Raw genomic sequence first — 15,911 nt, 5'->3', positions numbered from 1 at the left:
ATAAAAATATGTACCACTTGTAACATTCAGAGAAACCTCCCCTTGGATTTAGCTGTAAATTACTTACTAAAATAAATCCCCTAATTTCATAAAATTCAAGATCTGAATTTGCATTTATAATGACTCTATTCCCACTCACAATGTTACTTGATTTTAGGAGTTAAACACATTTCTCCTGACTTTCAGAATGTGAGTAAACCTGAAAGTTAACAAGTGGATGTTAGCCACATATTGATTTTATTTCTTTGCAAATTAAATATCAGTGGGTATAAGGCTCAACACAATTATATACTGAATATTCTGACATACTGCATAATCTATGCTAGTTCATAAACTATTGATAAAGATGCAAACAATATTGCTACTGAGTAATAAGTATTAAAGTAGATTTTCAACAAAGATTCAAGTAAATGTATGATACATCTATTTAGAATAGTGAAATAAATTATATTTAGCTATAATCCATAATGAATACAGTTTTGCACAATCATTTTCAGATTTATTTATTTTTTTACATTTTGGTGAAATTTTTTTTTTGCAACAGCAATATTTTTTCTCATTACAAGCAATACCAGCAAATAAATGACTAGCCTTGCTGAGAGTTTCATTGTACATTATTGTTTACAATATTTATAAGCACAATTTTTTACATCATTGTGGTACATAGTAAGAACAAAAGCAGTATTTTTACAATTGGTCCTGAACATTTTTAAATTAAGCCCACATGTGCTTTACTTTTTCACAGGACCTTTTGCCACAAACAAAAACAGTAGGTAGTGTAATAGCTTTTTTATGTCAATGTTATATATTTCTAATGTGGATCCTCTGGCTCTGAAGTTTTTACAATTACACATTTTTCACACAACAGTTAGAGCAACAGATATTTAATAATCTTTAGCTTTCATTTTAACAGTTATACAATTTTCAAAGTTGGAGAACAAAATAAAATGATTGCAAAATGTGTTATTTACATACTCATTATAATTTAATTTCATTAGCGTGCATGCACAGAAACAAATTTGCAATAGAATCTGGACTTTTCAAAATGTTTCTGCTAATACAGTATGCCAAATACATTTAGAGTTTAAATACCCCTCAAGTAGCTTTCCTGACAAGTATCTTTTTTAACTGATTAAATTATTTAAGCAATGAATTCAGTATAAATACTATGCAAACAATTAAATATTCAAAAAGTATATCTGTTCTCCGGGAACAATAAAATAAAATTAATATTTGAAATATTATCATGTCAAATTGACTTAATTTTTTTATATTAAATATATATTCCAAATTGGCTTAATTTTTAATATTAAATATATATTTTATAATGATAGATATGTTTGTCATTAATAAAATATGAAACTTCTTGAGAATTCTAATTATTTATGTAACAGTAAACCAACCCATTTGTGTTTGCTATATACTTTAAAATTGTTGTAGTTATAACTGTAATGAAAGCAATAATGGAGTATAATGTTATACTGTAGTCAGTGGTATAATGGTATGTAATGTTATGAGTTACAGTTTCGTAAAACCTTAAAATATATAAGTGACTTTGCTAATGAATAAATATGAAAACCCCACATAAATTGAGTGCTTGCTTGAAGATAATAACTCATAATTAACTCTGCATGTCATTTTACACTTTAACAGATTAAATCCACAGTATAATTTCTGTCTAATACAAGAGTGCAAGCAGAAAAACAGAGCATCGATTTTTACTTATCACCAACGTGTAGTTATAAAGCCTATATTTTTTTTTGTTTACATAAAAGTCTTGAAATAAATGCTACTTTTTGCAACTTACATTTATCAGCAATTTTATCATCAACAATTTCCCCCCAAAAAATACTTATTAAAATATTTGCAAAATACATTTTGAGAGAAAATCAGTGCAATCTTACTCTTCTCCTCCCTAAGAAGCAGTTGTATCCTGTAGTAAATTTCTAAGTTAGGTATCCTTTATTTAACACAGAAATAATTGTTTATTTTATTAAGTTATTTATATAGTGCACGCACAATACACAGAGATTTAGAGAGAATAATTAGTCATTCACATTCATCAGTCCCTCCATAGGGGTGACCATGGATGGTCGATGGTTTTGCCTCAAATGGTGGAGATCGGTTGGTTTTCCATTATCAATAGAGCAGCAAATCACTGGAGTATCTATAATGGGTGCAACGTATGCGTTGCACACGGGCCCCTGGGTCCACAGGGGCCCACACACTGCACACCCATTTTCTTATACTCACTTCTCCGTTGCCCCGGCGCTAGCTGCATGGCAGCAAAAATCACTCGGAAAATGGCAGCTGCGCCTATTTTCCAGTGACTACCACACGTGCAATAGAGCTGTCCCCGGGAACACGGCATTGACGCCATGTTCCCCGGAGACCTGCGCATGCACAGTAGACTCTGGCACAATGCCAGAGTCTCCTGCGCCGCCGGAGAGGAGGAAGCCCAATTGGAGCCTGCACACAGGCCCCCCTCTCTCTTAAAGCTCCTCTGGCATCAATGTTTTTGTTTTATTTATCCTTTGGTACAGGAGGAATATGAGGCTTAGCTCTGTCTGCATAACTCCGCTCCCCTTAACCAACTGGTCTGCTGCCTGTGTGTCCCACCTCCCACTGTTTTACAGACTCTGCCTGCACTGTGATGGAGAAGGTAATTTCCTGTCATTTATGTAAAACACTGATGGCACCATTGATGATGACCTTTGACGGTAGACCCTTTGATGGCTATTCCAACCCTGCACTAGGAAGCTTACAATATATATTCCCTACCACCTGGACACACATGCACACCAAAGTTGTTGTTATTCTGCCAGCAGCCAATTAACCTGCCTGCGTGCTTTTGGTTTGTGGGAGGAAGCCAGGGAACCCAGAGGAAACATAAACACGGGAGAATATACAAACTCAAGATCGGCCATAACCAGGAATTCAGCTCATGACTTCACTGCTGTGAAACAGTAACGCAAGCTACTATGACAACTGTGCTGCCAGATCCCATGATAAACGACCACATTACCATGAAACCTCATGAGAGTTGGTAGTTTCTCACAGTATTTGTTGGATCTTTTATTCTAATGGGTACTAGCACTGAACTTTAATTATCACACTGATATCTCTGTCACTAAAATTCATTACAGTTCATAACTGTTAGAATAAAAAGTGAAGGGAAAAAACCCCAAAATCAAATATTCACAAGAACAGTGAACAGGTGAAATGAAAGACGACTGAACATTCTTTGGGGGAGATTCAAATGTTTGAAAAGTCGGTTGGGTGTCTGTTTTTTATCTGTCTATTAGATAGGAAATACAGACTCCCAACTGACTTTTCAAACATTTGAATCTCCCCCTTTTCTCAAAAGATTGTGATGTTGCTGTAGTCATACATTCCAACATTTAGATATACAACATATAATCCCTGCCTGTAATTCAATCAAACCCTGACCCTGCTGATCTGCTTTTTAGGTGAAACTACAAATACTGTATACAAAATCGTTGTCATAAAAAATGTAACTGGAAATAAAAATACAAATAAAAATCAAGATTGTCTTCTTTTAATACTTCTGTGAGTTGTTGTCTTCTTGTGTCATTTATTTTATTTTTTTTACCTTTTTTTTTACAATGGCCAGTTTCTGACTAATTTCAATGGCTTGGTAAAAGTGTACCAGCACTGGCTGTAAACAAGACACTACATAAATAGACGGTTTGTTTCAAAACAATCACAATTTATTAACTGCAATAGACATATAGAATAAAAAATGAATAAAAGGGAATAATAATGCCACTTGTATGGAGTACACATAATAAATAGATATCCACTCCGGTGTATTCATAAAGTCATTATATTGAGCAGCAAGGTGTTACCGAGTGTATGGTTGCAATCCCCTGGTGATGTGATTTTAGGATTGACCCATTGGTTGCTGATGGGATAATCCAGTCAAGAGAGTGAGTCCTTTGGACTCCTGCCTTTTAAACCTCGGTAAACCTTTGGACACCTTCTCTACTTTGGACTTTGCAATGCAGCACTTTCTTGACCGGATTACCCCTTCAGCAACCAATGGATCATTTCTAAAGCTGAGACATCACCAGGGGACTGCACCATACACCCGGTAAACCCTTGCTGCTCAATATAGTGACTTCATGAATACACCGTACTCTGAATTGCACATAGGAGCTTATAAGTGGCTATCTATTTACTATGTGTACTTCATACAAGTGGCATTATTATTCTCTTTTATTACTTTTTTATTCTATATGTCTATTGCAGTTAATAAATTGTGAGTATTTGTTTTTAAACAAACCGTCCATTTATGTAGTGTCTTGTTTACAGCCAGCGCTGGTACACTTTTACCTTTTCCTATAGATTTAAAGGGGATCGTGACCATTCCACTATCAGCTGCAGTTGACAGCGCACTTGTATATATTTCCATCACTTTATCATTTCAATGGCTTGCTTGCCAAAGATGACATTTCTTTTTTTTTATATCACAAATGTAAAAATAAAATCAATTAAATTTTTTTGTAGATCTCCTACATTTATTGGTTGCTTCCATTGCTGAAAATGTGGCCTAGACTACAGTATGTAATAAATGTACTAGCGTGCTGGTTTCCAAAATGAAGATGTTGCCTTTAGCAACCAATCAAATTCTAGCTATCATTATCCAGAATGTACCAGAGAAATGGTAACCAGAATTTGATTTATTGCTACGCAACCCAAAGTAAACTGGCACTTTTGTCAGTTTAACACACACACACCCTCCCCACCCCCCACCCCGCCTTTATGCCTACTGTACTTCTCATTTTTTAGGCACTACAGTACCTTATTCCTCAAAATAAAGCAGATGAAGAATTTGGTCTCTAGTCTCTTTAAAATGGAATAGAAACTCCTGCAAATAGGAAGCTAAATTATATGATGCCTGCCAATGTATGTTTCTTCAATTAGTTATACAATTACATCCATATGTCTTTATGTTCCAAGCTTTGCAGGATAAATACACATAATTCTTGCACAAACATACACAGCAGTAATGTAGGAGTAATTGCTTCAGATAATTTCTGAAAATAATGTAAGAAGAAAATCTTATTTTTCTTCGGGCTATTTTCTTCACTTGAGGCTAATAAAATCAAATTTTCATGGAAATTACCATTTAATTTGTTTGCTATAGAATGTGTTCAGGCACTCTGTATAATGCATTAAAGCTGACACGTTGCCAGGTCATATTTTTCTATTTTTTTTGTATTCTGTCTTGGGCATTCTTTCTGTGAGCTGTTGATTAAGTGAGCCGGGTGTGAGAACAGTACAGGCTGAATCAGGCTGTTGGAAGAGCATAGCGCACAACAGCAGGTTGAATAGAAGACTCTCCATTGAGTGTAAGGCACTACGTAGTAAATGAAAATAAACCTAACATCATATGAACAGGTTAGAATCATGTGTCAATATCAACATGTTATATGAAGCTGGAAGGTAACCCCTTTAACTACCTTCTTGTAACACATTTCATATACACTAAACTGTAGAAAACATAGTTGTACATAAGTACAAATACAGTAGCTTGAAACAAATCAGAACTACAGTACTATATGAACTGTTGACTTAAAAATATAGCAACTGTAGCTGATACACTATTATTGGAAGAACAGAACATCCCCATATACCAGGCATTCTAATAAGCACTGTGACATTCTAGATAGTTGTTCCATTTAGACATTTTTCCTCCTCACTCTATTAGAACTTTAAGCATAAACAAGTAAAACAACTATTTGACACACACACATATATATATATATATGTATATATATATCACAAATACCCAATTGCGCCAGGCAAATATAGAGCAGCACCTCTAGAAAAGCCCCCTGCTAGCAGAGGCTCAAAATAAAACTATACAATACTGTTCTGAGGGCGCTAGTCTTTGTTAATCTAGACATCATAATGTCTCAATCATTTATGACATAAAAACAAATCAGAACTACAGGACTATATGAACTGTTGACTTAAAAATTTAGCAACTGTAGCTGATACACTATTATTGGAAGAACAGAAAATCCCCATATACCAGGCATTCTAATAAGCACTGTGACATTCTAGATAGTTGTTCCATTAAGACATTTTTCCAAAGTAAAATATTACATGCCGGTACTTCACCTTTAAAGTGGACATGTTACCTACATGCATTAGTGGCAGCCATTTTGTGACATGAACCAATATTTAACCTAACAGCTCCCTAACATTGTAGCGATATCACATACCATTAATAATGCAACAAGTTTTATTAATTCATTATTATAACTCTCTATATTTAGGGCTTTATATATTTGATAGAGTTGAATGTCAGGAACAAGTAATTTCTTTTTAAATATTTTAAAACATGGGTACCCAATATATGTACTGTATATTATATAGCATTATTTGAATCACAGTATCTTAAATTGAGTGTGGCTGCTGAGGATCAAATCCCCTGTGTACAGACAGATTTGTGATAATATCTCAAGAAACCTGCACATACAAACAATAGATAATTGAACTATTATTATCTCTGACCAATCACTGTCTTCTGTTTTGTTGATCTGGTGGTTTATTACCAAAATAAATAACTCATCTTTTCCACCAACCAGATGCCACAAATGTCATAATTGTATAATTGGTAATTCAGTCATCAAGGATCCTGCTTCTCACACCATTGAACAGCTAATCAATACTCTGTTTCTGGCTACTGTGTATATATGAAAGATGTATCAAACATTGCAGAGAGATAAAGTACAAAACAATCAGCTGCCATGTTACTGTCAGTGTTTGAGAAATGACAACCAGGAGCTGATTGGTTTGTCATTTATCTCACTCTAGCTTATCCCCCCCCCCCCCCTCAATTTGAAAATGCACAACTGTAAAACTATATTTAGCCCAAACTACAAATCAGTTTAAAAGTGCAGGCTTGTTACCAAAATGGGCGTAAAGTGCTCATAGGAATCCATAAAAAAATGGCTGTGGACATACAGGCCTGTACACATTTCTAGAAAGAGATGCCTCCACACTGGCTGCATATGCACCTAGTTTACTACAAGCTATCAATGTACACTTGCACTTCCCTTGTAGCGGGTAGAAACAAACCACCTCCTTACAGGTGTATATTTGCAATTTGCATCATGTTTGGTCTACATGGTCTGTATTTGCATGAACATGTCCTTACTGAACTTCGCTTATGTGTAAACGCCCCTTCTCAGTCCCGTTCTGTATTTGCGTGAGCAGTTCAAAATCACACATGGTATACTACACAAACTGGTGTACTACTCACGCTGCGTCAGCCACAAATTGTTTAACTGTTCATATACAACCTTTAGAGAAGGAAAACTGAAAAGCGTTGAAACAAGCCCCATTGCATTATATTTTATTGATCAGCTTCAGAGCCTATTACAGCATAGAGCCTGATGGATATGTTCAAACATTGATCCCTAGGGGCTTTATACAGTATATCTTTTTGGTTGTGTTTTTCCTTTCTAACAGATAAGTTGTATTGTTATTCTGTACTTTTGGCTTGCCAATTTTTTTTTTAGCCTACTATATATTCTCATTTTGATATTCTGAACATTGGTTCAGCGCACAAAATAGGTTCCTCCCCAGATCTGCACTGTTTCCATGAATAATGGACGTATTCTGTGCAAACTTTTGTTTTTGTACCATTCAAGAAATGTGATCTAGTACTGTACATGTTTTTTTTTATAACAAAGTAGGGCCTTTGGTTGGCCTGTTGTTTGCCAAGAGCAGCTGGCTTCCCATATGTTTGGCCTTGGACTCTTCAGCCTGAGCAGAGAGAAGGGCTGGGGCTGAGAGATGGTGTGCGGCCACCTTTTGATGCTGAGCTGTGTTGATGTAACTGGCAATCAGCAGCGTTATCTCCAAAATCTGAAAGATAACCATCAAACATAAACTGTCATTCATATGTCAGATGATATATTCAAACTATTATTGGTTAAGTTGTCATAACGGTACATGGACTGCCCAAGGAGTACAATAGGTTTGTAGAAGTTCATAATTCTTAAAGTGTATGTATGGCAAAAGAGAATGCAGACTTTCAATTCATAAGGAACTAGGCAAAAGTCTCATGAATATTGTTTTAGCAAACAAAATGGCTGCCTCCGGGAGCGTATCTATAATGGAGGCAGGACGTGTGGTGCACACAGACTCCAGAGTCAAGGATGGCCCACACGGCTCATCCTGCACACATTTGCTATACTTACAGTACCTTTCCAATGCAGCTGCATAAATCACAAGAAAAATGGTGCCAGCGCCATTTTCTTGGAGACGTATGCTTGTGCAGTAATCACCGGAAAATGTCTCTGTGTTACCGTAGATATGTGTAGAATCTGACACAGGATCAGAGTCCTCAAACATCATGCGCCGGCATGATGGGATCACACTGAGTCTGCATCAGAGACCTTGGATCCATCGCCATACTTGTCATTGACAACAGCAGCTGAGAGATGGTTGTTCTCAAGATGATTACATTTACTATCAAGAACAAATATAATAGCCAGTGATTTTCGGGAGACAGCATGAATCCAGCGAGATACTGTATTCATTACATTTAAAGCGACAATTAGTTGGTTTTGCCCTTAAACTAATTAGTACCTCAAGTCTAATGACTATCTTGCCGGAATCACGCCAGCTCCCGCAAACCACTGGCTATTACATTTGGCCCTGACAGTAAAAGTAATCATCTTGCAAACGACAGGTTTGGCGATACAGCCAGGAACATTATTCCTTTCTTGCGATCTGTACAGGGTGGAAAGCTGAACACTAGGGGGATGATGCAGAACTGTTGTAAAATGGTGTAAATGATTCAAAACAAGTGCATGAAAAATTGTTGGTAATGGAGAGTTCTCCTGCGTTATCCCCAGATTACCTTTCTAGAGGCATTATGCCCTTTATCAAGATGGCCGCTGACAGTGTTACTGCACATGCACTGCACTACCTTCTCACTGTGTTTGAGTGCCAGCCACGGTACTATGCGGATGAGGAGACCTTGATAAACGTAGCACATATAAACATGCATGTTAAGATGTATGTAATATATGTGCTAGATTGTTTTATTCCTGGGACGGCAGCGCTGTGTATAACAGATGCTGTGCGCACTCGGGACTCAGCATTAGGCATCAATCAATCTCCTGCTAAGACTCCCATTGGCTAGGTTTCACAGTAGTCTGGTGGCGGGCTGCGAAGGACAGTGAAGTCAAATGCTGCTTCCTGGGTGCAGAAGGTGACTGTGATAGACACAGCGGTGCTGATCCCTGGGGACCTGCAGCCAGCACATATATTACATACATCACTGCATGTATGTTTACATGTGCTAAACGGCTGCACCCAGCACTATGTGTTGTGAGATTCAGCCATGGGGCTGCAGCTGCAACTGCCCAGAATTCTGAAAGGCGACTATGGTCTAGGCCAATTTACAAAGCTTCAAAACTCTTAGCTTTTTTGGAGACTGGCTCCACTAGTTAATACCATTTGTATGGGATCCAGTCTTTAGGTCAACAGCACTTAGGTCGACCACTATTGTTCGACGTGGTCAATATGTCGACATGTTCATTGTGTCGACTTGGCAAAGGTCGACATGATTTCCCCCCCATTTTTTAAACTTCTTCATACTTTACGATCCACGTGGACTACGATTGGGAATAGTAACCTGTGCTGAGCGAAGCAAGCCATGCGAGGGGACACGGTGCACTAATTGGGGTTCCCGGTCACTTTACGAAGAAAACAACACAAAAAAAAAACGAAAACTCACGTCGACCCAATGACCGTGTCGACTTATTTCAGGAGTCGACCTAGTCACTGGCGACCAATAGTGCTAATAACTGTCGACCTAATTACTGTTCCACACCCCCATTTGTACATCCTGTTAGCAGCTCTATCCTATGTGAAAACTGTCCCTAGGAAGAGCATTTGGATAAATCAGTGTACCAGATTGTTTCTTATCATTGCTTTGTATGGGGGAGCTATTATCGGCTGGGGGTTTGTCAAATATGGAAAACCTCTATCTCCTTGGAAAACACTCTTATACACTGATTTTGGGCTTATCTTACTTTAATAAATATACCCCTTAGTTTTTTTATATGCAAATCTGGGTACACATTTGTGGAAATATTAGGTTTAACAGATACAACAGTGTATTAAATCTTTCCACTGTTTATTAATGTGCTGTTCAGAGCTGTATAAATAAAACTTCCAATACAAGGTTGGAATCAGTTTGCTAAAACAACACTTTTAATATAGTTTTCTTGTTTAAAGTTTTAACGTCCTGTGTCCCAGCTAATTTATTTAATCTAGCTTTACTAATATGGAATAAAAATGAAATAATAAGTGCTGTCCTCTCACCCCCATCTCCCGGGCTGCCAGCTAAGTACTGGAAACAGAAAACACAGTTCAGGTGCCACTACCCCTGTTATTTTTTATTAGTAGCAATCTAGGCTGCTCGGCAGAAAAGCCTCTCTCGTTTATGTTGCCACATTTTATTTGTGTGAGTGAAATACGGAACCCGGTGAGAAGACCACTAGACGAACAAAAGAGCAAGCATTTTGTAATTACATCACCTGGTCTTATAGTTTATAATTGCTTTTTTTCCTCTCACAGCTTCCAGCTAAGATAATAAACATGGCTTTGTTTAAACTGCAGGTGCTTAATTCATGCTTTTTATATCCAGGCATATAAGAGTACTTTATTCCTAAAAGCTTATCTCAGAGCGGCTGGCGTGTATTTCAGCTAATGTACCTACCTTTCCTTTCGCCATGGCAAACAGAAGTTTTTCAGTTGAGTTGTCCTTTGTCTGTGTGTTAACTACCAGCATAAAGTCATCGCGCCAACCTCCGAAGGTCATTAGACTCCTGTGTACATACGTGAACAGCAACCTCTTAAGAAGGAGAAGAGTGGGTGGAAAAAAAAAAAGAAAGGGCAAAACATTATTTTTATTTCCAATTCAAACAACAACTGCGTTGAAAGACTCAAACAAAAGCAATGCATTTACTTAATAAAAGGCTATAAGACTGCCATTATGTATTTTTTCCAAGGGACGTATCAGCAATATGTCTAGAGTACATTTATTTTCAGGAAAACTAACAGTTCTGTAATAAATCCATAAATAAGTAATTTGACACTTTTAGCAAATAAGCCTACAGATGTGAAAATCTGAGTCCCTTTGTCGACAGAAAATTGCAGTATTTTAAGTAGAAATGGAGTTTATTATAATAATGCATTATATTTAACATTGACGTGATTGGATTGGCGTCTACAGTAACTAAATATTATTCCTATTTGTATAAAAAGCGCTTTGATATACCATAGTGTTATATTCCAGAACACTTATTCCATCTTCATGTACAGCCATCCAAACCAGCGGCCCGTCGAAGGGTGTCGGGGGTATGGGCTGTATGAGGAAAAATAGGCATAAGACTAAAACGTCACAGCAGACTTTAATAGTACAGTGTAGCCCCATCTGACATACAATGTATTCACATAGGGTTGTTATATCCAAATTGCCAGATAAATAAGAAAGGATGCAAGGAATAAAGCATATGTATAGTGAAAGAAGTATAAAGTAACCATTTATCCTTAGTTTATGTAACTAATTAACTCTGCAGTCAGTATAAAACTAGGTGGATGTGTGGGAAAATCAGGTCTTCTGAAGTAAAACATCATTTGTTGGGGGTAACATCTAATCTAATCGCCCAATTTCATTGCTGGTCTTTCTACCAAACAAGGGACAAGCACACCTACATATCTGCCTTGTTTGGTTAAAAAAAAAAACAGCAATAAAGTTGTCTCATTAGGTTACTGATGCTGTATATATACACATGTATACATACTGTATATACATAGCTCCCAACTGTCCCGATTTTCAGGGGACAGTCTCTTTTTTCTGGGACTGTCCCGCTGTCCCACCCATGGGCTGTAGTGTCCCGTGGTGGGATGTGGGTGGGACTCAGTTGGGAGGCCCCCTCTCACTCACTGTTTTGCTTAGCAAAGCAGCGGTGAATAAACGATGTGAGCATGAGCATAGTGTCTATTCACGGGAGAGAGGGACAGGGGGCCCACAGAGCATTGGGCATGCCCCCCACAGTGACAGAAAAAGGGGAGGGGCTCGCGATTACAGCATTCCTGCAAAGCCACGCCCCATTGCCGAGGTCATGCCCCCTTTAGAGTCCCATACCATGTATGCATAATGTTATATATGATATCTATATGTATCTATATATATATATATATATATATATATATATATACTGTGTATATATATAATCTACATCTTCACGTCTCCATGCTGTGATGATGCCCTCTCTTGTTTGTCTTGACAAAGAACCTCCGGGGCCCAAAAGTCGACTATATGGCTAGGGTGGTTATTCAGCACGGATTGCAAATTCTGCTAAAAAGCAAAATTTGCAATCCATTCTTTCGCATGCTGGAGGCCATCCATCGCAGGGCAAGGCCGCCCAGTATGCTAAATGGCAGACACCAGCTGCGACTGCAATTTACATTGTGGTCGTAGCAATTGTGGACGACCCCCTGCAGCTGCAGCTAGACTGTGTATTCAGGCGGTCAGCCTCCATTTTTCCAGTCGGAGCAGCTGCATGTGATGTCACGCGGACGCCCCAAAAATGCCGCCAACCTGCCCCTGGTTTTCCCACGCTGCCCCCCCCCCCCTGCAATGCTCCATCGCCGTCCCCTGGTCCGCGAATGCCTCTGCCTGTCAATCAGGCAGAGACGTTTGCACCCGCTGTGAACCAAACACAGAGGACAGGGTTATTGCGGATGCATCGATTAGCGATGCGACCTGAATAACCCCATATATGTGCTGATGGTGATGGCTTAATAAATCTATTTTAAACTTTTACTACTAATGGTAAGTGCCCTCCTTGCTGACCATAACTTTTATATATATCTATAGATACTCACTCACTCACTCACTCACTCACAAAAACTGAGACGGCCCTTCTTTGCCCAGTACATGCCACCACACCCCTACATTAAATGGTATCTTCCACAATTGTACTATATCTAGACAGAGATCTCTGCAAAGGATGTAGTTACAATGCCTGGTATACTGACGCCAGAATCCCGACTGGCGGCATAATGCCGGCATCAAAATCCCGATGGGGATCGGCATCCCAGAGTCAAAATACAGACGCCAGGAATTACTAATGCTCTTTTAGCGGGACGCTCTCGCGTCCTGCCACTGGGGGGCGGGAGGCTAGGTTTAGGCATTAGAAGGGGGGTTAGCGTGCAGGGAAGGGAAGGGGTGGTTAGGTACCAAGCAGTGGGGGTTAGGCACTTACAAGGGGAGGACAGGGTTAGGCACCAAGCAGGGAGGGTTAGGTTTAGGCAGCGGGGGAAGGGAGGGTTAGGCACCACTCGGGAGGGTTAGGCACCCACAAGGGAGGGTTAGGGTAGGGGCAGGGGAGGGTTAGGGTCAGGGGTGTCTTAAGAGAGGAGGGGGCCCGTGTGCACACTCCACGTGGGCCCCCTTCTCTCCACGGCGCAGTAGGCTCCGGCAATATGCTGGAGTTTACTGCACATGCGCAGGTCTCCCGAAACATGGTGCCCGCCGTGTTTCGGAGACAAAAGTCGTACTGTGCATGCGCGGCGGACATTTTTGAGGTTTTTCTTGCTGCGATCGCTGCCGCTGCAGCGCCCGGCAGTGGACTTCGGAGAGGTGAGTATGAAAATATGTGTGCGGTGTGGGCCCCCCCCTGGACCCAGGGGCCCGTGTGCACCACACACATTGCACCCATGATAGAAACGCCTATGGCAGGGTACTTTTTGGGGGGCTGTCGGTATTCTGATGGTCAGGATGCCGCTGTTGGTATTCTGACCGCCGGCATCCCATTCATCGGTATATGCTGCCGAATCTCTCTGCAATGTTTGTCATGTAATTCACAGTGAAGATGGCAGCGTGTCACTCCATCTACGAAATCAACACAAAATTTGGATTTTCATACGCAACAATTTCAAGGGTGTACCGCAAGTGTGCACCTACACATCAGTTATTGTTTTTTATTGTAACATATGACCGGCGTGCGACATTGCTGCAGATAACAGCAAAATTGAATACTGTGGCCACAAGTAACATTTGAATAGAGTAACATTTCCTTTCTTCTGTGTCCAGGACCAATCAGCAACCAATCAGATTGTAGCTCATATTTGTCCCTTAGCTTTTTAGCTATGGAAAGTCAATATCAACAGCAACAATTTGACCTTATTGCTCAAGTTTTCATAAATATCTGATAACATTTCTGGGACTGGCTGTAATAAGTATTTCTAGCTTCATCATTACAGTATATAACGTAGCATTGAGAATTATTACACACTCAATAACAAGGTTATTTTTATGTGTTCAGTAGCACAAAATAATGGAAACAAAATGTGTTTTGGTGTACTGCAAAAACAGAGAATACAGGTTAAATTTACTAAAGCTTCTAAAAATGAAAAGTGGTGATGTTGCCCACAGCAACCAATCAGATTCTGTCTGTCATTTTCTAGGATGCAATAGAGAAAGGAAAGACAGAATCTGATTGGTTGCTATGGACAATATCACCACTTTTCATTTTTAGAAGCTTTAGTAAATTTATCCCTACATCCCCCAGCATGTGGTCCCTTACCTTTGCTGGAAAAAGGGTAGCTCCAAAGAATGGCCATTTTCTTGCAACAGTGAGGTATATTCGTACGCAGTCTGAAGCGCTATGACCTCGCAGAGCCACCCATCTTGTTGCCAGCCGCTGATGAAGCTGCCTGGGGTAAACAGATCAGCCATTATCAGTAATTCCTTAGCAGCAGCTAGGATTACCAGCTCAATGGGAGGTCAGTATAAAGTAAAATATATACATAGGGGGAATTCATGTTTCCCCGGGGGCTATGCAATTAACCTGAATGCTGGCACTTATCGGGATTTTTTTTTTATCCCAGATGTTACATGGTTTCGCACGAAAATAAGTAGCTATGGTAGACTGACCATCGATAACTTTATTTCTCTGAAGTCCACAGTATCCACAGGATAACATTGGGATATGAGGTAGCATTAGCGGAATGGCACCACTCCGTCAAAAGCTTTCGGCCTCCCAAAATGCAATGGGCCAGTCTCCTATATCCCCGCCTCCTGGCTCAGTCAGTTACATAGTTAGTGAGGTTGAAAAGAGGCAAAATGGTCATCGGATTCAACCTGTATTCTGTGTTAAGCTGTTCATATTATAATGCACCTGCTGAAGTAATGGTTTAGTACCAATTGACAACTATGATTCTTACCACTCCCAGATATTAATGTCACCATGTTAAATGCTATAATCCTGGCTACTTTTTCCAGTTAGAAATTTGTCCAATCCGTTTTTAAATGCATTTACAGAGTCTTACTGTGAAGAACCCTTTCCTACGTTGTGTACGGAATTTTCTCTCCTCTAGTTTTTTTCCAAAGCTCAAGGCAGGAGCATCATAGAGAGCCCTAATCAGGTGAGAAGAACATACATACACACTTCCATACAAGAAGGAAGAGGTTAGTAAGTATAAGGATCCTCAAATCAGGTGCGTCAGGCAGGGCCATCTTAACAGCAGTGTAGGCCCCTGGGCACAGCAATGCACTGGGCCCCCTAGCTATCCTCCAGCGGTAGGGGTGGGGGGTGATATCAGCGACAGCTTTGATGTCCCACAAGCGGTAGGGGGTATTCTATCTTACACTCAGCATGTAGGACCTGGAGCAGTAATTTCTGCTAATTACTCCATTACTGCACAGATAGGGCTAAACTGTAGAAGGGAGCATTTGGCTGAATGAAGAAGCCCTGGTACATAACTTCCAGGGTGGTAGGGGGTGTTTAATACGTAGGGGAGGGGTGGATAGTGGAGTGGACATAATATTTATCATTTTCCGGTGG

At 39.5% G+C, this 15,911-nt stretch overlaps 1 protein-coding gene across 2 annotated transcripts in view; it reads right to left on the bottom strand.

Moving 5' to 3' along the window:
• Positions 1-4,765: 4,765 nt before the first annotated feature.
• Positions 4,766-15,911, bottom strand: part of PLEKHH2 (pleckstrin homology, MyTH4 and FERM domain containing H2) — a 417,559-nt gene continuing 406,413 nt past the window's right edge. For both annotated transcript variants that reach the window (XM_063918337.1, XM_063918336.1), the window contains exons 27-30: positions 14,652-14,781; positions 11,336-11,422; positions 10,775-10,909; positions 4,766-7,905 (exon numbers count right to left, since the gene is read on the bottom strand). In XM_063918337.1, coding sequence (XP_063774407.1) covers positions 7,720-7,905; positions 10,775-10,909; positions 11,336-11,422; positions 14,652-14,781 — 538 coding nt within the window. In that variant the 3' untranslated portion in view covers positions 4,766-7,719. The remainder of the gene's footprint in view (positions 7,906-10,774; positions 10,910-11,335; positions 11,423-14,651; positions 14,782-15,911) is intronic.

This window comes from Pseudophryne corroboree, chromosome 4 (genome assembly GCF_028390025.1).
Source record: "Pseudophryne corroboree isolate aPseCor3 chromosome 4, aPseCor3.hap2, whole genome shotgun sequence".
Lineage (NCBI taxonomy): Eukaryota > Metazoa > Chordata > Amphibia > Anura > Myobatrachidae > Pseudophryne > Pseudophryne corroboree.
The sequence above is the reverse complement of the archived record's forward strand: the minus strand, read 5'-3'. Positions and strand labels throughout refer to the sequence as shown.